The sequence below is a fragment of the Podarcis bocagei genome, assembly GCF_964188305.1.
Source record: "Podarcis bocagei genome assembly, chromosome: 2".
In the NCBI taxonomy this organism is placed as follows: Eukaryota; Metazoa; Chordata; class Lepidosauria; order Squamata; family Lacertidae; genus Podarcis; species Podarcis bocagei.
The window spans coordinates 117,297,180-117,324,116 of NC_138126.1; the positions used below are offsets into that span (position 1 = coordinate 117,297,180).

The following is a 26,937-nucleotide window of genomic DNA, read 5'->3' on the forward strand; positions in this document are numbered from 1 at the left end:
AAGGTCGTTTTGAAGTGTGATCCTGTCCTCTGGGGTGTTAGCCACCCCTCCCAGTTTAGTGTCATCTGCAAATTTGATCAGGATGCCCTTGAGTCCATCATCCAAGTCGTTGATAAAGATGTTGAATAAGACCGGGCCCAAGACAGAACCCTGTGGCACCCCACTAGTCACTCTTCTCCAGGATGAAGTGGAACCATTGATGAGCACCCTTTGGGTTTGGTCAGTCAGCCAGTTACAAATCCACTGAGTGGTAGCATAGTCAAGACCGCATTTTACCAGCTTCTTTACAAGAATATCATGGGGCACCTTGTCAAATGCCTTGCTGAAATCAAGGTAGGCTACATCCACTGCGTTCCCTTCATCTACCAGGCTTGTAATTCTGTCAAAAAACGAGATCAGGTTAGTCTGACATGACTTATTTTTCAGAAATCCATGCTGACTATTGGTGATCACAGCATTCCTTTCTAGGTGCTCACAGACTGTTTTCTTAATGATCTGCTCCAGAATCTTCCCTGGTATTGATGTCAGACTGACTGGGCGGTAATTATTTGGGTCCTCTCTTTTCCCCTTTTTGAAAATAGGGACAAGATTTGCCCTCCTCCAGTCTGCCGGGACTTCGCCTGTTCTCCAGGAATTCTCAAAGATGACTGCCAGTGGTTCTGAGATCACATCTGCCAGTTATTTTAATACTCTTGGATGCAGTTCATCTGGCCCTGGAGACTTGAATACATCTAAACTAGCCAAGTATTCTTGTACTATCTCCTTAGTTATTCTGGGCTGTGTTTCCTTTGCTGAATCATTTGCTCCAAATTCTTCAGGTCGGGCATTGTTTTCTTTATCGGAGAAGACTGAGGCAAAGAAGGCATTGAGGAGCTCAGCCCTTTCTGTGTCCCCTGTTTGCATTTCACCATCTTCTCCTCTGAGTGACCCCACTGTTTGACAAACTGGATTGTATGTTTGTATGTTGACAAACTGGAACGTGCGCAGAGGAGGGCGACCAAGACAATCAAGGGTCTGGAAACTAAGCTATAAGAGCAGGCGTAGGCAAACTTGGCCCTCCAGATGTTTTGGGACTACAACTCCCATCATCCCTGACCACTGGTCCTGTTAGCTAGGGATGATGGGAGTCGTAGTCCCAAAACATCTGGAGGGCCGAGTTTGCTTATGTCTGTATAAGAGGAACGGTTGAAGGAGCTTATTTAGCCTGGAAGAGGAGACTGAGAGGAGCTATGATAGCCATCTTCAAATATCTAAGGGCAGAAATTGGTCTTGATCCAACCTGGGAGGCTCCTCCACGTAGATTGTGTTAACAGAAACTGGAGTATGTAATTCCCGATTGCTACTCCCAGATGTAGGAGGATGTTAATCTAAACAGTTGAAGCAAACAACCACAAGAAGAAGCTGCCACGGTATGTTAGCAGCATACCTGTGGCTATTTCAAAACAACGTCCTATCCTGCATGACCGAGTTGGCGGAGAGTAAAAATTCTACCAGGTTAAAAGCAGTCATCTTGGCTGTGTGGGAAAAGGGTGGGCCTGTTGTCACCTTGATGGCATTTTCTATTTCTGTTCTGGTTCCTCTTCCTGATTTGGAATGTAGCATTTATATGATGGAATGTAGCGCAATGGATCACTTTAAATTTCCATTCTGACTCTCTTGACACTTTTAAGAGTGGACGTCTTCCTATGCATAGTGGGGCGGGGAGAAAACAAAATGGTATGTGGTATCCTTCCTCCCATTCACTATACCGGAGGTTTTCAACTTTTTTGACCAGCTACAGTGGTACCTCGGGTTACAGATGCTTCAGGTTACAGGCGTTTCAGGTTACAGACTCCGCTAACCCAGAAATAGTACCTCGGGTTAAGAACTTTGCTTCAGGATGAGAACAGAAATCATGTGGCGGCAGCGGGAGGCCCCATTAGCTAAAGTGGTACCTCAGGTTAAGAACAGTTTCAGGTTAAGAACGGACCTCCAGAATGAATTAAGTTCTTAACCCGAGGTACTACTGTACAACATTTAGAAGACATCTGAAGATTAGAAGACGGGGAAGATTTTATAAAAATGTTTAATGTTTTTATATATGCTGGAAGCCGCCCAGAGTGGCTGGGACAAGCCATTCAGCTGGGCAGGAAATAATAATAATAATAATAATAATAATAATAATAATAATAATAATAATAATAATAATACCATATTGGCCCAAATATAAGCCGCACCCGAATATAAGCCCCACCTTTAAAATTCAAGGGGAAAAAATAAAAAAGGCAATACCCGAATATAAGATGCTCCCTTAAAATTCCGCAGGCACTCACACCTGTTCTGTTTTACTGCATGTAAAGGGTGTGTAAAGGAGATAACTATGCAGTGGTACCTCGGGTTACAGACGCTTCAGGTTACAGATGCTTCAGGTTACAGACTCTGCTAACCCAGAAATAGTACTTCGGTTAAGAACTTTGCTTCAGGGTGGAACAGAAATCGTGCGGCAGCGGCATGGCGGCAGCGGGAGGCCCCATTAGCTAAAGTGGTGCTTCAGGTTAAGAACAGTTTCAGGTTAAGAACGGACCTCCAGAACGAATTAAGTTCTTAACCCGAGGTATCACTGTACATTCTTTCCGAGGCACCCCTGTGGGGATCAGGAGCCCAGTTATGTCACCCCTTGCCTGCAGAGCTGGCAGCTTCTCACCCTTTCTCAAACAACTTCCCTTGTGGAGTATTCCCTCAGCCTCCTCTCCTCTTCCATCTCCTTGGGAGTCTGCCCCCCCCCCCGTCTCTGAGCTGCCCCACGCTGCCCAAAAGAGAAGTGCCTCCTCATATTGTCCCATAGGGGCCTGGGAAGAGGATGCCCCCAGGCTAAGTGGCCCAACAGAGCCTGGCCAAAGGTGAAATTAAGGCCAGCACCTTATCTTGGGTGGCAGCAGCGGGCGCTGCTGGGCCTGCACAGAGGAAAAGCTCACCTGGGCATTCATCGCTGGGCACTCGGCTTCCAGGCAGGCCTTGCACACAGCAAGCACAGGAAAGGTGCCTGCCTGGCTTCCCCGTTGTCCTTTTTTTTTTTTAAAAAAAAATAATATTTATTACTTTTAAACCTTACAAAAAGGAGAAAAGAAAAGAAGAAAGAAAAGAAAAGGAAAAGCAAAAAAACAAAAAACAATACAGTACAATTTATAAACAATACATAAAAAAAACATTAACATTAGCACATTAAACCAAACAAGAGCAAAAACAATTCAAAAAACACACATCATACCATCTCAATATCCTCTCTTTCATTCCCTTTTTTCATCGACCTCCTCTCACCTCCCTTTTTGTATTTCATTTCTATTAATTATTTCAGCAAATCCTTTCCATCTTTCTCTATTTTCTGTCATGTGATTATCTTAACATATTTTAACCTTATTTTCCATTAATACTATAATGCTTATTTATGCTTAATTCCTTAAAACATTTCTACTAAAGCTATATAATTCCCTTCCAACATTTTTCTAACACTCATTAATTTTACATTATTTCCATATATAGATTTTAAACTTTTTCCAATATTCTTCCACCGTCTCTTCTCCCTGGTCTCGGATTCTGCCAGTCATTTCCGTCAATTCCATATAGTCCATCAACCTGGTGATCTTCTGTCCGAGGCGCTTAACTCTTTTCCAAGTCCCTTCTGCAAGTCTTCTTCATATTTATACATGCACTTTACTTTGTCTTCTCCTGATCTTGTTCTTATTTTCCTTCCTTTGATGCTGAAAAGTAGATCTCGGGGAAATTCCCATTTAGCAATGTTTTTATTCCTTCTCGACAAGTCAGTCAAATCTCCATAGTTAAAACTGAAATTCAAAAGATATTTCCAGTCATATTTCAAAGTTCCTCCAAGTCTGGCGGTCCCCACAACTCCAGTCTCCTCCTGACCCAAGTCCAGGTCCCAAAGGTCAATAAACCCCTGCATGAAGGGATCTATCCAACTTTCCTTCTTCAGTCCAAGCGGGGCTCCAATCCTCAAAGTCTGACTTTCTCTAAATTCAGTCTTAAAAGGCATCAACTTATAGTCATCAAATTGCATCTGTAAGGCTGGGGCTCTCTCCCTCTCCACTTGTGCAGCTTTAGGTTCCACAACAACCACTTTCTCCCCCGCCTTCTCCTCAATTTGCCATGTCAAAATAGATCCCTGTATCGATTCCTGAGTAATTTCTGTATTAATATTCACTTTTTGTCCCAAATTAGTCACTTTTTGTTCCAAGTTATCAATTTTTATAGTCCTCGCATCCATCTTCTTATGGAGCTATTCCAGTGAATCATTAATCTTACATAATGCAACCACTAAGGCTTCTTCTGCCAACATTCTTAACGGTCCAAGGTCAATTCCAGATTCTCACAGTTTTATCTTGCAGGTGGAAATTTCCCCAGCTCGGCTCATGTAACAATTTCAAAAGCTTCCTCTAGGGGAAACAATTTCTATTCGTACCAATCCTTTTAAGCACAGTTCAAACAATAAAGTTAGTTTCAATTTTCAATTACTTTTACTCCTTTTTAAACGCAGAAGGAGACAATGGAAACAATGTATTTCTCTTCTTTAACTTACTGTCAACAAACGATCTATTCACAGTCAATGAGCATATCCAAAACTTCAGTCTTACTAGCAGCCCGTTTCCAGGTTCAGAGCGGTGGTAATTTAACTTTCTTCACTCTCTCCTGCAGGCTTACGCGATCTAAAATTTCCCCCCTCTTCTCCTGCTTCCAAGGGGGGTTTGATGATTTAGCCGCTGGAAGTTTAATCCTTTATGAAAGGCTTTCCAAGACTTTAGCTTGCAACCTCTTTGCTTCAGTCTATATACAAAAGGGGAAGGCGGACTTCCTGTTTGAAACCTCCCCGTTTCGGTGCCAAATTAAGACGTTTAAAAATCCAATTTTCCGTTCTACTCACGGGTAGTTGTTTTAAGATCAGTGTCCACAGGAAAACGTCTCCGGCAATAGCAATGCGGCTTCACTCCGTGAAAGAAGCAGTCAATTCGAAGCACCGCGCCACTCGCCCCACGTCGCTCTGGATCCCCGAAACCGGGTTTCCCCGCGAGTAGGGGAGGTGCAAAAGGTGCCAGCCGAATCCCACGTTCACAGGCTTCTCCCGTCTGTGATTTTTGGTGGCTCCCCGCCTTCGCCGTGGCGGCCAGACCCTAATTTCCACGAAGCAAATTCCTCTCGATCAGAGGAGTTCAGCCATTACCGGAGGCGCTAACCCGGAAGTCCGGCTTCCCAGTTGTCCATCCATTCCCAACAGCAAGGGCTGGCAGACTGGCTGGCTAGGCTTCCTTGCCCATTTGCTTGCTTACTCCAAGGTTCCTGGCAACCAGCACCCCCTGGCCAGTCCCAGAGGCACCATTCGCCTCCGGAGCTTGTAGCCAGGGCTGCTGCAACAAACAGCTGTGCAAGCCTTTGGGAAGCAGAGACACAAGAGGACATCAGAGCAGGAAGGGAAGGAAAGAGGGGTAGAGGCCTGTTTTGCCCACGGCACCCCTGACCATCATTCAAGGCACCCCAGGGTGCCATGGCACACTGGTTGAAAACTATATGTTCAGCTGAATAGTTCAGCTAGCACACAGACAACTCTGCACAGAGTCGTAACCAGAAACCCTTGTTTCCCAGGGTTTTGAGTGCTGCTTAGCAATTGTGGTTAAAATCATTTGCTTTCAGCTGCTAGGTCACTGCCTGATCTAAAGTGGGTCACAACTGAAGCGCTACCACCATACAAATATATGTTTTTTATAAATAAGATCTGGGACCCCAAATGCACATGCAAGGTTAATGCTGGGTCCTGGGTCTAAAAATGTTGAAAGCTGCAAGTTCAAATAAGGCCCTGCTGGTCTTTTTCACTTTAACGTTAATACTTTCCTACTCCCTTCTTTTTAAACAAGTAGCTCTTGGATTTTAAACAAATACAGATACAAGAACTATTAAATATTTACCCAGTAGTACATTCAGTGCTGTTTGTTCTATCCGTTGACTTTAGGCATAAGCTTACACATTCAGTGTTCAAACCTATTACTTAACATAACCTCTCCACTAAAAAGATGGAGTGGTTGGTATAACAAGGTCTTGATTTTGGCCATTAACAAAGTTAAAGGTAGCTCTGGGCAATATTGCAATTAATTGTCTGAAACTGGTATGACTGTCATACCACATACCACTGTGGCTCATACACGGAGGAGCAGTATGGAGTAGGGCTGGGCAATTTCAGACATTGTGATCCATCAGTACATCACGATATTAAGCTGCTGGGTATGTCACAATGTTGAAAACCAGGTATCGCTCCGTCCTAGCTAAAGTGGTCCACGTTTCTTTTTGTTCTGCCTTCAATTGTCCTCTTGTGTCTGGTGAGACGCTCAGACGTTGCTGCATCCCAGATATTATTCTCCCATGGCCTTCCAGTGCTTTTCAGTTAGGTTCTTCCATGTTGAGCAACCATTACCGTATTTTTCGTCCTATAGGACGCATATTTCCCATCCAAAAATGAAGGGGAAATCTGGGTGCGTCCTATGGGGCGAATGCAGGCTTTCGCTGAAGCTTGGAGAGCGAGAGGGGTCTGTGCGCACCGACCCCTCTTGCTCTCCAGGCTTCAGGAAGACATCCGCAGCCTAGGCAGCCCTGCGGGAGGTTCCACAGGGCTGTCTAGGCTGCGGATAGCAGCCTGCTTCCCGGAGCGCCGGGTGCGCTGAAAGCAGAGCGCCCGGCGCTTCGGGAACACATCCGCAGCCTAGGCAACCCTGCGGGAGGTCCCGCAGGGCTGTCTAGGCTGCGGATAGCAGCCTGCCGCCCGGCGCGAGGAGCGCCCTGAAGCAGAGCGCCCCTCGCGCCGGGCAGACATCCGCAGCATGGGGAGCCCTGCAGGAGTTCCCCGCAGGGCTCCCCACGCTGCGGATAGCAGCCTGTCACCCGGTGCGCAAGGCGCAGAGCGCCCCACGCGCCAGGCAGACATCGGCCAGCCCCACAAGCTTGGGGGACAGCAGGGAGGCGCAGCGCCGCCATCCCGCTGTTCCTCAACCTGTTTCGGTTTCCCCGACCTGGTTTGGGGGGGGGAAATAAAGGAAAGGGGGAAATAAAGGGGGGGAATTTCCTTTATTTCCCCCCCAAAAAACTAGGTGTGTCCTATGGGACGGAGTGTCCTATAGGACGAAAAATACGGTAATTGTGCTGCAGATAGTAAAGAATCCTGCTAATTATCTGCGGTGCAAGGTGGAGCCCAAGTCTACGTCGAAAAATAGGACTTGTTTTACTTGCTGTGGAAGCTGCTTTCCCTGTGGGAAGTGGGTGGGTCAGTTCGCAAAATGCTTTCCCAATCCTTGAACTGTTGTGTGTCTGGAAGCCACCTACTCCAGAGCTAGGCAACCTAAGACCCGTGGGCAGGATGCGGCCAAATCTCCTTCTCAATCTGGCCCACGGATGGTCCGGGAATCAGCGTGTTTTTACATGAGTAAAATGTGTGCTTTTATTTAAAATGCATCTCTGGGTTATTTGTGAGGCAAAGGAATTCGTTCATTTTTTCTTCTTCAAAATATAGTCCGGCCCACCACATGAAAAAGGCTGCTGACCCCTGCAATCTCAGCCGTCTCCTGATCAACGTTTTCTTGTTCCTTAGGAAATCTTACCTTTTCCATGCTTCTTTGCATGCTTTTTGTGTTCTTGATCTTACTCCTTTGCCTGTTTTTTCTCTCTAAGTTTGGTATTTCTCTCAGACTTAACAGTGCAATCCTATACATGTCTACTCCATAGCTGTCAACTTTTCCCTTTTCTTGCGAGGAATCCTATTCAGAATAAGGGAATTTCCCTTTAAAAAAGGGAAACGTTGACAGCTATGGTCTACTCAGACATAGATACCATTAAGTTCAGTGGTACTCTTAGGATAAGTGGGTTTGCAGTCTTAATCTGCTGTGTTTTTTCCTGTTTTTCAGCTCACTTTGGGATTCTTTTTCTTTCCTTGAACTATTTTGCTTTACTATTTCTGATTTTCTTTTGATTTGTAAAGAACAACATTGCTGGTTTCTTCCCCGCCAAAGCATTCTTTGCATTTGATATTCTTGGTCACACTGCGTGTGAGAGAAAGAGGGGTGGAGAATTGCTTTCTTTCTTTCTTACTGCGAGCGTGTCAACTTGTGGGAAATCCCTCAGGGCATGTCCTGTTCTACTTACTCTGTACAGTATCTCCAGCTTCTTTGAGCATGCTTCTGGCATCAAGTTTACCCCAACACAAATTTGTATTATACTTAATGGCTTCTGGTCCATGTTGTTCTCTTCTGCTAATTTAGTTAATTTCCCTCCAAGGATCAGTATTGGGACCTGTTTTAAAGGCCTAGTCTACTTAAATGATGATCTCAGCACTTTCGGTTTATGTGGAGTCTGGAATTTAGGAAAGCCAGAGGAGCTGTCATTCTAGTTAAACTACTGAGTCACTTTTTGGGGGGACCTTCTTGTAGCTGCGTAACATGTTAGAAGACCTCCGCCATGCCCTTGCATGGTTCTCTTGAGAATGGATGTAAAAGCAACAACAACCTGAACTCCAAGCAGCGTTTTCTTGCTGGCTGCACTTTGCACTGTTAAAATCGCCCCCCTACACCACATGCGTGGCAAGAGCAGTTGAGGAATCCGACTTGATGTCAAAATTGGAATAAGACCTCCTGTTATGTACTGAGTTGAATAGGATCCAAACTGCAGCAGTCTGATTGGTCCTAGAACAATAGGATCCAAATTGCAGCAGTCTGATTGGTCCTAGAACAATAGGATTCAGAATGCAGCAGTCTGATTGGTCCAAGAACAATGCAGCAGTATGATTGGTTGGCAGGAACCACCCAATCATGCTCCAGATATAAGTGAATCCACAACCTGATTGGCTTACAGTAGAATTCCAGAATTAACCAATCATGTGCAGCCCATTGTGTAAATAATGTATATAAAGCAGATACTTTGAGGGGACATTCATTCATTCCTCCTCACCACTATGAGCTGAATAAAGAGCATGAAATCACTTTGCGACTCTGAGTATATTTCACCTCCTTTGTTGCAATGGCGTGATTTTCCCTTACGCTTTAAAAAGAAATGTTAAGTCCTTTTATCCCTCTGCCTCCTTCCTGTGTCTCTCAAGAGATTATAATATAAACTCGGGGATGTGGGTTTGATGTTGGGAATCTGTGTACGTGCAGCTACTCGCACAGAGTCAATTAAGGTTTGGCAGACAGCCAGAAGGCAATCTGAAGGAGTAAGTCTGCCTGGTGATAACAGAGACATGGAGACCGCTCCCTGATTGGTCAAGCGCTCTCAAAGGAGTGATAATTAATGGCCTACTAACTGGGATGTGTTAGTTCTGGAGTTTAGAGGTTCAGAGTTCTGTGTGTCAGTGTAGGAGTTGTGAGTCGTGTCAGAGAGAGCTAGCAAAAGATCCATGTTCTGTTCCTGTAAATAGTCCACTGTATATAATAAACTACAAGTTCCTGGTTCCTGCTTTGTCTATCCTGTCTGCAGTCAAGTCGCCAACTGCTGCCGTGGATTCTGCGTGTACTCTGCTAGGTCTGGCTAAGGTCCTGCAACTAGTCGGAAAGTTGCGAAACACCGATAGGTTTTGCCAATATTTGAGCCCCACCTTGGGCTAAATATTCCTGCAATGCTGGGGTTTGGACTGGATGAACCACATGGTCCCTTCCAACTCTGAGTCTGCGATCATTCAGCAGACAGGACTTGAGATGGGAAATGCCTTCAGCTCAGCAGTCCTGAGATGTTATAAACAATGTTTCTGCACAAGCTTCTTAACCATGATTGTTGCAGCAATGTTAAGGGGTGGAAAGCCCATTTTATTATTATTATTTCCTCCTCGCTCCTCTGCAAAATACGACAAATATCACGACAGCCCTATTGCGAAAGAAAATTGGCAAGTGCATAGCAGCGACTGAGTGACATTTCAATTCCTTCCTGGCCAACTAAATATATATACAGTGGTACCTCTGGTTTGCCAGAAGTGGCTTAGTCATGCTGGCCACATGACCTGGAAGCTGTACGCTGGCTCCCTCGGCCAATAAAGCGAGATGAGCGCCGCAACCCCAGAGTCGGTCACGACTGGACCTAATGGTCAGGGGTCCCTTTACCTTTACCTCGGGTTACATACGCTTCAGGTTACATACGCTTCAGGTTACGGACTCCGCTAACCCAGAAATATTACCTCAGGTCAATAACTTTGCTTCAGGATGAGAACAGAAATTGCGCGGCAGCGGCAGGAGGCCCCATTAGCTAAAGTGGTGCTTCAGGTTAAGAACAGTTTCAGGTTAAGTACGAACCTCTGGAATGAATTAAGTACTTAACCCGAGGTACCACTGTACAGTGAGGGGGGAAAGTATTTGATCCCCTGCTAAATTTGCCCGTTTGCCCTCTGACGAAGAAATGACCAGTCCATAATTTTAATGGTAGGTTTATTGTAGCTGTGAGAGAAAGAATAACAACAGGAAAACCCCCAGAAACCCAGAAGACAAAAGTCAGAGATTGATGAGCAGTATAATGAATGAAATAAGTATTTGATCCCCTATCAACCAGCCAGATGTCAGGCTACCTGGTATCTTCACTGTATGTAACGAGCTGAGATTGGAAGCACCTGCTGTAAGGGAGAGGTCTTACCTGTAATCCCAGCTCGTTACAGTACCTGTACGAAAGACACCTGTCGACAGAAACAATCAATCCAGCAGATTCCAAAATAGCCACCATCACCAAGACCAAAGAGCTGTCCAAGGATGTCAGGGACAAGATTGCAGACCTGGACATGGCTGGACTGGGCTACAAGACTGTTGCCAAGCAGCTTGGTGAGAAGGTGACAACAGTTGGTGCAATAATTCCCAAACGGAAGAAACACAACATAACTGTCAACCTCCCTTGGTCTGGGGCTCCATGCCAGATTGCATCTTGTGGAGTTGCAATGATCATGAAGCAACCCAGAACTAAACTTGTCAATGATCTCAGGGCAGCTGGGACCATAGTCAAAACAGTTGGTAACACACTACGCTGTGAAGAACTGAGATCTTGCAGAGCCTGCAAGGTCCCCTTGCTCAAGACAGCACATGTACAGGCCAGTCTGCCGTTTGTCAATGCACATCTGAATGACCCAGAGGAGAACTGGGTGAACGAGTTGTGGTCAGATGAGACCAAAATTGAGCTCTCTGGCATCAACTCAACCCGCCGTGTTTGGAGGAGGAGGAATGCTGCCTACGACCCCAAGAACACCATCCCCACCATCAAACATGGAGGGGGACATATTATGCTTTGGGGGTGTTTTTCTGCTAAGGGGACAGGACACCTTCACTGCATTGAAGGGACGATGGACGGGACCATATATCGTCAAATCTTGGGTGAGCACCTCCTTCCCTCAGCCAGGGCATTGAAAATGGGTCAAGGCTGGGTAATCCAGCATGACAATGACCCAAACCACACGGCCAAGGCAACAAAGGAGTGGCTCAAGAAGAAGTACATTAAGGTCCTGGAGTGGCCTAGCCAGTCTCCAGACCTTAATCCCATAGAAAATCTGTGGAGGGAGCTGAAGGTTCGAGTAGTTACACATCGGCCTCGAAATCTTACTGACTTGGAGAGGATCTGTAAAGAGGAGTGGGACAAAATACCTCCTGAGATGTGTGCAAACCTGGTGGTCACCTACAAGAAACGTCTGACCTCTTGTAATTGCCAACAAGGGTTTTTGCCACCAAGTACTAAGTCATCTTTGGCAAAGGGATCAAATACTTATTTCACTCATTATAAGGCACATCAATCTCTGGCTTTTGTCTTTTGGGTTTCTGGGGTTTTCCCTGTTGTTATTCTGTCTCTCACAGCAACAATAAACCTACCATTAAAACGGTGGACTGGTCATTTCTTCATCAGAGGGCAAATGGGCAAATTTAGCAGGGGATCAAATACCCCCCCCCCTCACTGTATGTTGAGAAAGTACTGCATTGCCATCAGTTGCATCATAATAATAATAGTAATATTTATACCCCACCCATCTGGCTGGGTTTCCCCAGCCACTCGTATAAAGCTGCACCGTCATTTTAGAGTGATGAAAAACCTTGTGCCTTTTTTTTTTACTAAGCACATAATTGATTTTTAAAATTATTTTATTTATAAAATGAATTTTTATTATTATTTTATTTATAAAAAGGGGAGGGGCCTAAATAGCCAGGTTTAACTAGACAGCTGCTGCAGTGGCGTAGCGTGGGGGGTGCAGGGGGGGCCGGGCGCAACATCTGGGGGTTAGGGTTAGGGGGCGCAAATCCACGGGTTAGGGGGCGCAAATCCACGGGTTAGGGGGCGCAAATTACTTGCCTTGCCCCGGGTGCTGACAACCCACGCTACGCCACTGAGCTGCTGCACCTGTTGAATTCCTGGTAACAACACACACAACTTGACAGGCTGTTTTTAACTATGTAACTTCCATTTCAAACACAATTCAACAAACAATATCTCACCAAGTGTAATTCCATAGACCAACGCATCATGCAAACGGAAGATATCAAGAGAAATTAAAGTCCAATGGACGGTCAGGAGGTAAAAGTCCATTCGGTTCCTAAATTGGCATATTGGCAATATTAACCACAATATGGTATGCTTATCTTATGATGTTCCACGTATCGCTGCTTTGAGGATTCCAACGCTCCTTGTATGTAGATATCGGATCAGATGGAAAACTTGAAGGTATGGCGCAAGGATTCCGGGATAATAACCGTGTTTCGCCCAAACCGGGCTTCGTCAGCCGTACTGCATATTCTTGTATGACGGAAACAAGGAACAAAATAAATTCAGTTGCGGCAACCTGGTGCTCATCTCCAGCACATAATTGAGGGAAATTTATTAATAATAATAATAATAATAATAATAATAATAATAATAATAATAATAATAATAATAATAAAGGGGGAGGGGGCTAAATAGTCAGCTTTAAACAGCCAGCTGCTGCACCTGTTGAATTTCTCTTCCTAGACACCCTGGGGCAAATCTCCTTTCCCCTTTCGGCGCCACGGCAACATTTCCCTTTCTTAATAGAGGAGACGGAATGAAAAGAGAAAGTGCGCGCGGGGAGGGGGGGGGAGAAACCTGCGGAAGAGCGCATGCGCCTCGTTCCCTCACGCTCCCTGCGGCGGCGAAGTTAGGGCGCGGCGCGGCTTTTGACGGACGGGCGTTCCCTTCCCGCTAGATGGGCGGGGATTCCGGCCGGCACCGCCCCCTCCCTTCTCTTCTTGGCGGCTGCTGCTGAGGGGAAGAAGTGTCAGTCCGGTCAGGCGGCGAGGGAGAGGGCGGCGGCGGCGGCGTGAAGATGGCGGCAGCGGCGACGGCGGCGGCAGCGTGGCTGTGGAGCGGTCTGTGGAACGAGCGCTTCTGGTTCCCCGCCAACGTGAGCTGGGCCGACCTGGAGCGACAGGACCCCGGCGTCGGGGAGGTGTACCCGCTCCCCCGCCACGTTTGGGCCGCTTTCCCCGGGGCGCTGGGCCTCTTCGCGCTGAGGCAGCTCTTCGAGAGGTGGGAGAGCGGCGGCGGCGGCGAAGCGGGGGACGGGGTGGAGGGGACGGAGGGAGCCGGCGGGGGGTGGGAAGCGGCGCACACTTCCGCCCGCCTGCCTGACGGGCCGAGGCGAATGGGATGGGTGGGTGGGTCCGAGAGGGAAGAGGTAGCGTCGCCCTCGCTGCCGCTTCCTCAGGCGGCCTCGAGGAGGGTTTGGGGAGGGGGTCAGAGGAGGGAAGACCCGTTTTCTCTCGCCTTCTCGCGCCACGTTGGGCCGCCGTTTTATTTCACCATAATAAAACCTTCAGAGGAACTCCGTAGCCAGACCGCACTCTTTACAAAGATGGGGAATACGCAGGAGAAATGATTTCCAGGAGATATAATAATGCAGTGGTGCCTCAGGTTACATATGCTTCAGGTTACATACGCTTCAGGTTACAGACTCTGCTAACGCAGAAATAGTGCTTCAGGTTAAGAACTTTGCTTCAGGATGAGAACAGAAATCGTGCTCTGGTGGCACGGCGGCAACAGGAGGCCCCATTAGCTAAAGTGGTGCTTCAGGTTAAGAACAGTTTCAGGTTAAGTACGGACCTCCGGAACGAATTAAGTACTTAACCTAAGGTACCACTGTAATAATAATAATAATAATAATAATAATAATAATAATAATAATAATAATTTATTTACACCCTGCCCATCTGGCTGGGTCCCCCCAGCCACTCTGGGCGGCTTCTAACAAAACACTAAAATACAATAGCCTATTAAACATTAAAAGCTGCCCTAAACAGGGCTGCCTTTAGATGTCTTCTAAAAGTTTGGTAGTTGTTTTTCTCTTGGACAACTGGTGGGAGGGCGTTCCACAGGACGGGTGTCACTACCGAGAAGGCCCTCTGCCTGGTTTCCTGTAAGTTGGCTTCTCGCAGTGTGGGAACCGCCAGAAGGCCCTCGGAGCTGGAACCCCGTGTCCGGGCAGAACGATGGAGGTGGAGACGCTCCTTCAGGTATGCTGGACCGAGGCCAGTATACCTGATATATATAGAAGGTGCTTGTAGAATTTGTACTGTTTAAAACGGAAAGGGGTTAAACGCCAGTGGTTCCCAAACTGTTTTTGGCCATGCCCCACCTAAGCATCTCTAAAATTCTGATGCTCCTCCCACCGACATAATAATTCTTAATTATTCAAATAGTGAACTCCTGTTCAAATGGAGGAAGCCTTAAAAGTCATTGACTTGGTCTAACTGTTCTCGAATTGCCCCCCTTAAAAATCAAATAGCCCCCTTGTGGGGCGTTTGCCCCATGTTGGGACCCACGGGGTTAAACCATTGCAAGAGGTGTTGAAATTTTGGGAGGTTCGATAGTTGCAATGGAATGGTCTCGGTGGTGGGGTGCACCTTTTTATTTTTACTTATTTATGATAATTACTTTGTCAAGAAAGGAGTGTGTGTGTGTGTGTGTGTGTGTGTGTGTATATATATATATATATATATATGCAGCGGCAATTAGAATAAGATCTATTATTGCATCAACTTTACATTTTTAATAATTTTATTTAGTTTTCAGAAATTTACAATCACTTATCCAACAATCAACATAAAAAGAGAATTCCAAAAAAATCTCCTGAACTTCCCTCCTCCCCTTTGTGGGTCCAATATAAGGATTAACTTTCCCATATGGCTCAGCTTTTTGTTTTTTTAAAGTGTGACTTTGGGGCGTGCCCTAGAATCATCTTCCAAAAAAGTGTTTCATACCAGAGGCTGTTATAAAGAAGACAAGACAATTGTGATCTATTCACCACCCCTATAATAAATTTCCAAACTGCCCTTTGTCATAAATGACCTCCAGGCAGCATTAGTTGCCAAAATAGAATGCTTAGTTGCCATTTTGGGGCAAGACAGCTCTAAAGTTTTCTTTTTTATGGAGTGGCTGTGATGGATTATCAGTTAAACATCTGGCAAGTTCAGATGACAACCTTGAGCTACGTTATGAACTTTGAGACCTTAAAGAAGAATAATCACTTGATCCAGGGACGGTTCACATATATATTGGCCCATTCCTACCTGATTTTTCTTAATGGTGACACAGAATGTAAGAGGATTTACAACTGAGCAGCACAGTTGGGTGGGGTAAGCGAAGACAAGCTACAACATTTAACTATAATGTTATTCACTGCTCCTGCTTAGGCTGCACAGAAAAAGCATTTTGGTTCCTGAAATTCATTTGGATTGTGCAGATAAAATAGAACTGATAGAATTCTACAGGATGTGGTGTTACGTGTTAAAAAAAAAGCCAAGATCCAAGGATCCCCAGGCATGCACCTAAGCAATTATGTGGGCTTCTACAATTTCCTCTTCCAGCTGTAAGTTGTCAGGCTTCAACAAATCCTGTTCAGGGAGAATCCTTTTAGGACCAGTTAGAGTGGCATGGAGGAAGAAGCATGGTACTTTGGATCTGTCACCATGTTTTAAAAATTAAAAAAAGTTATTTGGTTAAATATTCATTATTACATTCACTCCCAATGGACTTACTCTGCAAGCATAATAGTTGATGACATCAATCTGCATAATATGTGTCTGAATAAGTTCAAAATAACGGAGGCAGTTATTGTTTTAGTTAATATATGAATTAGTATTGAACAGGATGAGAGAAGAAATACCGCTAAATGTTTAGGTTCAGTTCAGCATTAGGGTTAGGTCTCAGCTATGCCATTTTCAAAATGAAATTTTACCATGCACTTCAGGGAGAGTCTTCTGCTGCTGTGCTACTATGTGTGTCAGTGGCTCAGCAGCAAAAGACTCCATTCTTTTCCTGAAGCACTGTGGCACAAGCCAGGTGATTCACACCACAGCATGGCAGCAAAAAAATCCGCTGCTGTGTGACAGCCAGCCAGATAGTGGAGATGTCAGTCATCATCCTGGTGCCCATAGTTGGTTCCAAGTAGCTCACAGCTCAACGTGCCTGTTGAGTTTTGATCTTTGCTTCCAGGTAGTTTATACATAAACAATTATTAAAGCTATAAAAACTATAAAACTCAAAAATGCATTAAACACAGTACCCGTTTGTCTTTGTTTTTTGTTTGATTTCCCTATAAAATAGCATTTTTGTAGCAAGAGAAAAACCTGTATTCATGAATTTGGCTCCAGAATCAAAATCTCAGTAGACTTCAAATCTATTTACAGATAGATAAATTGAAAAGTGGAATATCAGGAACATTTTTTGAAAATATTGGAAAAAACTGCTCAGGAATGTTGCGGCTGGCCATACAAAGCAGTTTGGGTCATACAACCCTTTTTGAAAGGACTAGTACAGTTCTTGCAGTGGGGGCTGCTGCTGTCACTTCCAAAGCTCTGGCTGGCTTGCAGCAGCTAGGGCAGGTGGTAAGATAGTGGGATTTCTGTTGTCCCTTGTTCTCCTTTTTCTTTCTTTGCAGTCAATGAGAATAAATTAACTATACCAGCTTTAGGACTGATGTAGTTAGGTGCTCTGTTGGGAGCAGGATGGGAGAACAAAGGGGGCTTAGCATCCTGCAAATCACCAACCACCCCTGATGCACTCCTTTTCTTTTCCTACCCTCCTCTCCCCTCCCCTGACAGGCAGAACATCTAACCTTATGGAGCATCTCACTTCTGAAATTTGGGCAACACAATACAGCCTTTTGACCCCTCCCATGTTCATACATAATTTTCTGATTTATCCATTAAAATTTCACTACGCCTGTTTTCTTATCCTCATGTCCTGGAATGAACACTCCATGAATTATGTGCTTCAATTTAACATTGGGAGTCTGGGACTGATGACTCACAATTTGAGCCACAGATTTCTTAAACCATTGTTTTTTCTTCCCTTCCTGTCTGTGGTGCCTCACTTTAGAGGAAATGCATTCACATTTTCGGCATATCATAGCAGCACACTGGTTTATCATATGCATATCTCTCTTTTTTAGGCCCTAGGAGAGAGTGTAGTCTATTGTTCCTGTGTTCGTCTGTTTCCTCTCAGTTTTGCCAATGAAACTCGGAGATAAGTGAAACTCTGAGAGAATGACAGGAGATCAGCTTTAGCTTTCGCAGAATGGCTCAGTATTCTGACCTACAAGGGATCACCTCATTTTTTTACTGAAACCTTCAGGAAGGCCTCAAATTGTCATCGCGCCACTCCTTGGTGTGTGGAGTACCTCAGGGTGCGATACTCTCCCCGATGCTTTTCAACATCTTTATGTGCCCCCTCGCCCAGCTTGTTCGGAGTTTTGGGCTGGGTTGCCATCAGTATGCCGATGATACCCAACTCTATCTGTTGATGGATGGCCATTCTGACTCGGCCCCAGACACACTGACCAGATGTTTGGAAGCTGTGGCTGGATGGTTACGTGGGAGCCGGTTGAAGCTAAATCCTTCGAAGACAGAGGTCCTGTGGCTGGGACGGGGCGATATGGGATTGGGGGGGCAACTCCCATCTCTTGCGGGGGCGCAATTAGTGCCAGCACCGTCCGTTAAGAGTTTGGGTGTAATCTTCGACACCTCCCTTTCCATGGAGGTGCAGATTGCAGCTATAACAAAGGCGGCATTTTTCCATCTCCGCCAAGCTAAGCAGTTGGCTCCTTACCTCTCTCACCCTGACCTAGCCACTGTGATCCACGCGACGGTCACCTCCAGACTGGATTATTGTAACTCGCTCTACGTGGGGCTGCCCTTGAGACTGACCCAGAAACTCCAGCGGGTGCAGAATGCTGCAGCGAGACTCCTTACGAGGTCTTCGCTGCGAGATCACATTCACCCAGTGCTATACCAGCTGCACTGGCTCCTGGTGGAGTACAGGATCAGGTTTAAGGTGCTAGTTTTAACCTTTAAAGCCCTATACGGCCTAGGACCCTCGTACCTACGGGACCGCCTCTCCTGGTATGCCCCACAGAGAAACTTACGGTCTTCAAACAAAAACATCTTGAAGGTCCCAGGCCACAGAGAAGTTAGGCTGGCCTCAACTAGAGCCAGGGCTTTTTCGGCTGTGGCTCCGATCTGGTGGAACACACTGTCACAAGAGGCCAGGGCCCTGCGGGACTTGACATCTTTCCGCAGGGCCTGCAGAACAGAGCTGTTCCACCAGGCCTTTGGTCAGGGCACAGCCTGACTCCCTCCCTCGGCAATCTTCATGGAGCTCTGGCCCAATGGTTGCCAGTGGCTTGAATTCATTAATTTTATAATGAATGATTTTAGAGTGTTGTTTATGCTGTACTTTTTGCTGTTTTATTGTTGTTAGCCGCCCTGAGCCCGGCTTCGGCTGGGGAGGGCGGGATATAAATAAAATTTATTATTATTATTATTATTATTATTATTATTATTATTATTATTATTTATTTATTATTATTCATTATTCATTATTATTTATTATTATTCATTATTATTTATTAAATGCACAAATGGATTTAATAAGTTCTGTGGAATACTGCTGGTAGTGTAGTTATTTTTCATGTGTCCATGTCAGGCCATTTGGAACTGTGATAGGCCTGACAGACTGCCTTCCCTAAGCTTCCCTTCCTAAGCCTAACTAGGGAGGGGTTTACTTTTTATATTTATATTTAGATCCTGTCATATTTATTCCTTTCTTCATTTTACATACTCTCAATCACTCAACAGCAATACAGTGGTGCCCCGCAAGACGAATTCCTCGCAAGACGAATAACCCACTAGACGAAAGGGTTTTCCGTTTTTCGATGTGCTTCGCAGGACGAATTTCCCTATGGGCTTGCTTCGCAAGACGAAAACGTCTTGCGAGTCTTGCGATTTTCCCCCCCGCTCCCTCCCTTCTCTAAGCCGCTAATAGCCTTTTAGCCACTAAGCCGCTAAGCCTTTAATAGCCGCTAAACCGCTGATAGTGCTAAGCCGCTAATAGGGTTGCTTCGCAAGACGAAAAAACCTCTAGACGAAGAGACTCGCGGAACGGATTATTTTCGTCTTGCGAGGCACCACTGTAAACATAAAATGCAAATAGAGATTACAATCACATATATGAGCATTAATTAAGAAGTCTAGATATAGGCATTCCGTGTTGGTGGCTCTCCCTTCTTGTCTTTCTTGTTAATGTAGGTGGTGAAATACCACAAGACTAGTCCAAGCAACTCCCCATTTACATGGGAGTTGTGTTCCCAGGCGCCATATGGGTCAGTGGGATGCACTTAAGCCTGCCACACCCCCTTGCGGTGTTGAAAATTGTCTGTCTGTGCTGCTCACACACAGATAATAATAATAATAATAATAATAATAATAATAATATCATCTTTATTGTCATTGCCCCCTTCGGGGACAACGAAATTACTTGACTGCTCCATAAAAACACTAATTAAACAATACAGTATACTACAGCAGTGTTTCCCAACCACTGTTCCGCGGCACACTAGTGTGCCGCGAGATGTTGCCTGGTGTGCCGCGAGATGTTGCCTGGAGGGAGGCGGGCGAGTCGGGCGGCGAGAGGCGGGGCGGCGGCGGCGAGGAGAGGCCGCCCAGCGCGGGGCTCTCGCCGTCTGCCTGCCTGGCTGCCTGCGAGCTCGGCGGGCAGCGCCTCCGTCCGCAGCGCCCGCCTCGCGGCTCTCATTCCCTGCCCCCGCCAAAGCTCACCCAGCCAAGCCGCGCTCTCCTTCCTGCCTCGCTTTGCTGCCTCCTCCCCCCCCCACCCCCAAAGCTTGGAGGTTCCCCGGCAGGAAGGAGGGAACTTAATCCTCTCCAAGGGCTGCGGAAAACAGACATGCAAATGGGGGCTTGCCAGCTCTTCAAGCGCCGCCGGCTTTCTTCGGGAATTACAGCCCGCCGAGCCCGGTAACTCTGACAGGCCGAGCCGCGGGGCTTGGCAGCGCAGCCGGCAGAGTGTGGGAAAGGGCAGCTGCCACGCGCCGGGCAAGGCGAGACTCAACGGGGAGGACACCGGCAGCAGCGCCCCCCCCCGAAACCCGCTCCGGGCAGGTAATTCACAGAGAGTGGACAGAAGGAAGCCTTAAAGGGCTTCAGCCTCCCAGAGTGGCAGGGAATAATAATAATAATAATAATGATGATGATGATAATAATAAAATTGACAGGTGGTGTTTTTCTAGGTGAGGGGGTGGGGACTGTAATAACAAAAAAATCAGCTGTATATCAACCGCTGTTTTGAAATGAGGAATTGCAAATAAGGAAGATCAAAAGGAGAATGTTTTTTTGGGGGGGACTCTCTTCCTCTTCCTCCTCCTCCTCTCGTTCTTGCTCCTCTTCCTGGCAAAAGGGCTGCTGAGACCCCTTCTCTCTTGGGTGCCGGTGGGTGCTGTGACGTTGACGCTGCTGTGGCAAGTGCCTTTACTTAGCAGAGTGCATTCCCCTTTACACAGGAGGGGAGGGAAAAAAATTGAAACTTACACTTTCGTGCGTCCCTCCCGCCGTGACGCTGCGCGCTGACGTCACGGGGCTGTAATGGTGGTGTGCCTCGAGATTTTTTTCATCAAACAAGTGTGCCTTTGCCCAAAAAAGGTTGGGAAACACTGTACTACAGCAAGGGAGATTAGATGACTTTCAAAGTCCGGGCTTCCCATTCAGGGCCAAGATCGCTCTGGAGAAGAAGCTGTTCTTAAGACGGCTCGTTCTTGTCTTCATCGTCCTGTATCTCCGTCCCGACAGCAAGAGCTCGAAGAGACAGTGACCAGGATGCGATGGATCTTTTACTATGTCCAGTGCCTTCCTATGGCACCTTGTGGCATAAATCTGCTCTAAGGTGGAGAGTGGGCAGCCAACAATGCTCTCTGCATTGTTGTCTGAATATATTGTATCTGATTTTAGATTTATTTTCTGCCCTTCCCTATAGAACAGGATGTCCCAAAACAAGTTCCCTATAGAACAGGATGTCCCAAAACAAGCCAATGCAATTCTGGGCTGCATCAATAGGAGTATAGCATCTAGATCAAGGGAAGTAATAGTGCCACTGTATTCTGCTCTGGTCAGACCTCCCCTGGAGTACTGTGTCCAGTTCTGGGCACCACAGTTCAAGAAGGACACTGACAAACTGGAACGTGTCCCGAGGAGGGCAACCAAAATGGTCAAAGGCCTGGAAACGATGCCTTATGAGGAACGGCTAAGGGAGCTGGGCATGTTTAGCCTGGAGAAGAGGAGGTTAAGGGGTGATATGATAGCCATGTTCAAATATATAAAAGGATGTCACATAGAGGAGGGAGAAAGGTTGTTTTCTGCTGCTCCAGAGAAGCGGACACGGAGCAATGGATCCAAACTACAAGAAAGAAGATTCCACCTAAACATTAGGAAGAACTTCCTGACAGTAAGAGCTGTTCGACAGTGGAATTTGCTGCCAAGTAGTGTGGTGGAGTCTCCTACTTTGGAGGTCTTTAAGCAGAGGCTTGACATCCATATGTCAGGAGTGCTCTGATGGTGTTTCCTGCTTGGCAGGGGGTTGGACTCGATGGCCCTTGTGGTCTCTTCCAACTCTATGATTCTATGATTCTAAGTTGTCTTAAGTGGTACTGATAAACATCATAGGAGCATCTTGTTGCTGTAAGACATTGAACTGGATCAATGTTGATGTCAGTGGGGAGGCTTTGACTCCCTTGCATCCTTTGTGTGGGAAGCAAATTTAAATGGAGGAGAGTTTCAAAAGTAGTTTGAATTATGGCAGGGAGGCTGTTGCATAAGGTCATAGGGTGAGTTGACTTGATCAACAATGTATGCATCCAAATAGGTTTTCTCATTCTTCTTGTGTAACTTTCAGGAAACCACTTTTGAAATTGAGGCATTTCAAAAGTACCGGTAGTTCAGTGGAACTCTTGTACTGCTTGTGAGTTTCTCACAAGCATCTGGTTGGCCACTGTGAGACTGGACTTAGATGGGCCATTGACCTGATTCAACAGACTCTTCATATGTTCTTAATGTTCAAGATTAATAAAAATATTTTTTTCAGATCTCAGCTATTATCTTGCAGTGTTTGCAGACTTGATGAGACGATGAGACCCTGTGAAGATGTGTACTGCTTTGGTGTAGTTCAGTCAAATTTTATTCCCTCAAATGCAGACTTTAGTGTGGTGTAGCTAAATTAATTGATGCCTTTTGAGCCCTTTAATATATACAGTGGTACCTCTGGTTACGTACTTAATTCGTTCCGGAGGTCCGTTCTCAACCTGAAACTGTTCTTAACCTGAAGCACCACTTTAGCTAATGGGGCCTCCTGCTGCTGCCGCGCCGCCGGAGCACGATTTCTGTGTTCTCTTTTTTTAAAAAATATAATTTTTATTAACAGGCCAATCAAATCACATTATTTCCTAATCACATTAGTTCCAAATTATACAGCCAGATTTTTAAATTTTTGTTGGGGGTACCCATACTTCAAGCTCCGAAAGGGGGTCCAAACATCACTTATATTGCTGCTTTAATTAGACAGTTCTATCCAGTTCTGTCCAGATAGTCTCTTTGTTACTTTCCTCATCATCTTGTTGTTATCATATAATCCTTTCTTTGCGATCTCTGATAATCTTCAGAAGCGGGTTAAAAACAAACATCCTCTGTGTGGGTTTTACACTTTCCAAAAATCATATCGCGTAAGGTCAGACGCCATTTCCACACCTCCGTAAAGAACTTTCCCTCAGTCTGTCCATTAATTTCCCCAGGCTTGCCAAACATATCTCAGAGGGCTCTGCCAGGTCTAGATCACATTCCGAAAATCATTTGCATTCCGATGACCCTGGTCCTCCTCCCCCTGTCCTTCTTAGGCAAGCCTGTCTTGGCGAGACGCCATTTGAAACTGCGACATAAAACTTTCCTTCATTCTCCGATGTTTACCAATCCTCTCTTTGATCAATAATTCACTCCACACAGTTCTTAAATTCCTGCTTGTGATTAATAAATTGCAACGATTCTTCTTTCTGGGGTGGAGGGTTATTAATATCACATAAGGCAAAAAGAAATAAAAGTTTTTTCCTTCACCCCCTTTCCGTTTCACTTCAAACATACCAGTCTTTTAATGGTGATTCATCACTTGATTTATTTGTCCCGCCCGTCGCTCCGCTCACAGAGATCCATTAATCAGCAGTCTTAACTCCCGATCTTCGCTTGATGTATGTGATTTAGCTTCTTTCCAATTATGTATTTCCAATTATATATTTCAAGCCAAAGCGAACCAGTGCGCTGATTGGAGATAGCGTCAGGAAGAGCCGACTTCAAATGAGGGCTTGTGCCAAGTGTCCGCACCCCCTTCTTTCGAATCCGGGGGTGAATTATGGACACCGCTGGCATGGCAGTCCCCCCCATCCCCTGGGGGGGGCGGGAAGGCTGCATACTTCCCATAGCAACCTCTTAATTACCTCGTGTGGGTCGGAGAGATGTTATTGTCGGCCATCTTCCAATGCGCCCCTGGTGGCCCCCGAGCACGATTTCTGTTCTCATCCTGAAGCAAAGTTCTTGACCTGAGGTAATATTTCTGGGTTAGCGGAGTCTGTAACCTGAAGCGTATGTAACCTAAAGCGTATGTATCCCGAGGTACCACTGTATGTAGAGTGATACTTCTGATGGACACATGAATAGAACATATATGGTATCTGTTGAATTTTCTTCTGAGGCTGCTTTATTTTTGTATTAAAATAGTACTATTTTCTCATAGCCTCAACTCAGCAGAGGTGTCTTGTCAATGGTCAATACACAGTCCAAGCTTGTTGGAGTTAAGTTTGCATTGTTAAAAACCTGCACGTAGACAGGAATTTAGGAAGATTACAGCTGGAACTGAACATCAGTGAAGCCATGAGTTCTAGGTTACTCCAGACTTGAAGATAGAACTGAGATGGTTCAATGTTATGTGCACTGAACTTTTCAAAAAGATGCATTTTAACAAAAGAGTGTAGATTAAAGAAAAACTTGGAGTGCATTGAAGTGCATAAACATTGGTGTGTCTGCTTTTGTCTCACTGAAGGATGCTGTAGTTGCATAAGGAAACAGAACCCAAGGAAACAAAGCAAATTGTATTTCAGAAACAAAATACTGGTATATGTTTGTTTCAGAAACAAAATGCATGTTTATAATCCTCAGGTGTCTTTTTAGATTATGGTTGACTTTTGGAATGTACTTTAGGACATAAATGTTTATCTCTTGTATCTAGAGATGAATTGTGAAATAGCTTTCGGGTTGCTGGCCAGAACCTACTTAGCTGTTACTTGGTTCACTGGAAAATGGAAGGTTAAACCCCAGAAGATTTCTAAACAAGACTAAACCCATGGAAGATTTTTACCTATTAATATTCAAAATTAATAACAGTGATGAGGTAATAGCCTTGCTACTGCACAGAATAACACATTGAATGTGACTTTTGGAGCTTGTAAGTAGAGCTTTTAAACTCACTAATGGTGTGGTCTGCTCATTGCAAGAGGAGTAGAGGGGAAGGATTGTAAATGGACTAAATGGGGTGTTTAAAAGGTCTAACAGTCTACATTTTCCTAAAGCTTCACTGTGCGGTATGATTCTGTGACTTTAATACTCTGCTGGGGGCTGCCTCTTGCTGGAGAGTGTGGATCCCTTGCTGTGGATCTAGACATCCAGCCAAGCCTTTTATTAATTAACCCACATGGGTAATCTGTCTATGTGTGGTGGAAAGTATAAGATACAGACAACTCTTTATATCAGGGGCTGATTTCCTGCTGGCCTCCACTTGCTCTTGGACTACAATGCCCATCATCCCTCACCACTGGCCATGTTGGATGCAGCTGATGAGAAGTGGTCTAACAGAATATAGGGAGGCATAGTTGTTTAAACCAGGAAAGGCATTAATACCTGTATTCATTGCTGTCCTTCGCTATGACATATGTAGAAATCCCAAGCGGCCTCCTTTTAAAACTGAATTGTAACATGGTACACAGCCTTAGTTAAAGGTAAAGGTACCCCTGCCCGAACGGGCCAGTCTTGACAGACTCTGGGGTTTGTGCGCCCATCTCACTCTATAGGCCATGGGCCAGCGCTGTCCGGAGACACTTCCGGGTCACGTGGCCAGCGTGACAAAGCTGCATCTGGCAAGCCAGCGCAGCACGCGGAACGCCGTTTACCTTCCCGCTGGTAAGCGGTACCTATTTATCTACTTGCACCCAGGGGTGCTTTCGAACTGCTAGGTTGGCAGGCACTGGGACCGAGCAGCGGGAGCGCACCCCGCCGCGGGGATTCGAACCGCCGACCTTTCGATCGGCAAGCCCTAGGCGCTGAGGCTTTTACCCACAGCGCCACCCGCGTCCCCTACAGCCTTAGTTAGGTAATACTAATTTAAAGAACCCTTAAATCAATTAAATGTTTTATAATCTGACTTGCACAAGTGAAAACATGGACCAGGGCCATCGTGGCTGACCTTAAACTTTGGAGATGATTATACTGGAGCAGGAGTTACTTGATAAAGGCTGCTTATACGCCAATGCGCCTTGAATTTGATCCAAGCACACAGTGGCAAGCAATGTACTTTATTTTCACCCAGTTTACACTTCCTACCAGTTAGTATCCATTATACTTTCCAAACTGTCTTCGTAAGTGCAGCCTTGTGAATAAGCTTGCGCAAGTTACCAGCCTGCAAAAAGAAATACAGTACTAGCTTACTGGGGGTTGGCAGAGGTGGGATGGAGAGTTGTGCCCTCCTTGTAGCATACTGCTGCATTTCTAAGCTGACCATGGAGGTAGAGGGCTTGTCTCCTTTGGCAGTTCCTTTGCTGGGAGTAGAGGAGCAGCTGAGCACTTGGTTCCTCTCCAATCAGCCTGTTCATTTGCTTCCATGGAATTCAATGCATTCACCTTCATGTAGTTCCTTGTCACTTCTGGTTACCAAGCTAGTGCTTAAATGAGAGGCTGGGTTGATACTGAGCGGTTCAAAAAGTTTGATCAATTTACATTTTTGTACCTTGTTATAAAGGAACCTTGTGGCACCTTAAAGACTTACATGTTTATGGTGGCTTAAGCTTTCATGGACTGGCATCCGCTTAATCAGATTCATGAAGTGTTACTTTTCAGCTGGCAACCTGGGCTCATGAAATGCCCATAATAAGTACATTTGTCTCCTATGAGTGCCACACAGCTCTTTTCTTGCTTTCTTATTTTGTTGCAACAGGTTAGCAAGGCTGTACCTCTGAAAGGCGAGTTTCAGATGGTTAATTCATTGCAAGAGAGAAAAGTGTTACGCATTGACGCTTTATAGCAAGTTATATGAACTTCTTTTTAAAAACCCCCAATAAAACTTCTGAAAGTGTATGGCATCATTTAGAGATTTGTTTCAGTGAGATAGATTGCACAATAGAACTCAGTACAAGTTGCAGTTGCTAATATGTATAATGATAAGATTGTATATGCAAACACTGCAATTTTTTTTATTAGGTGGAGTGGGGAGCCTTTAATGAGATATGCCAGAGTATGCCTTTTAATTCACATCATCATCTTGCTGTTTTTATTACATTTGGATATAAGACAAATA

At 45.5% G+C, this 26,937-nt stretch overlaps 1 protein-coding gene and 1 long non-coding RNA gene across 2 annotated transcripts in view; one reads left to right on the forward strand and one right to left on the reverse strand.

The window, feature by feature from the left end:
* Positions 1-12,450: 12,450 nt before the first annotated feature.
* On the reverse strand, positions 12,451-13,076 carry LOC308580272. The gene is made up of 2 exons (XR_014004771.1): positions 12,961-13,076; positions 12,451-12,768 (listed from the first exon to the last, which is right to left on the reverse strand). It is a non-coding gene; the product is annotated as an uncharacterized lncRNA (long non-coding RNA).
* A 129-nt stretch (positions 13,077-13,205) lies between these two features.
* CERS5 (ceramide synthase 5) overlaps positions 13,206-26,937 on the forward strand; it is a 39,355-nt gene continuing 25,623 nt past the window's right edge. The window contains exon 1 of the mRNA XM_081181476.1: positions 13,206-13,518. Coding sequence (XP_081037602.1) covers positions 13,316-13,518 — 203 coding nt within the window. The 5' untranslated portion in view covers positions 13,206-13,315. The remainder of the gene's footprint in view (positions 13,519-26,937) is intronic.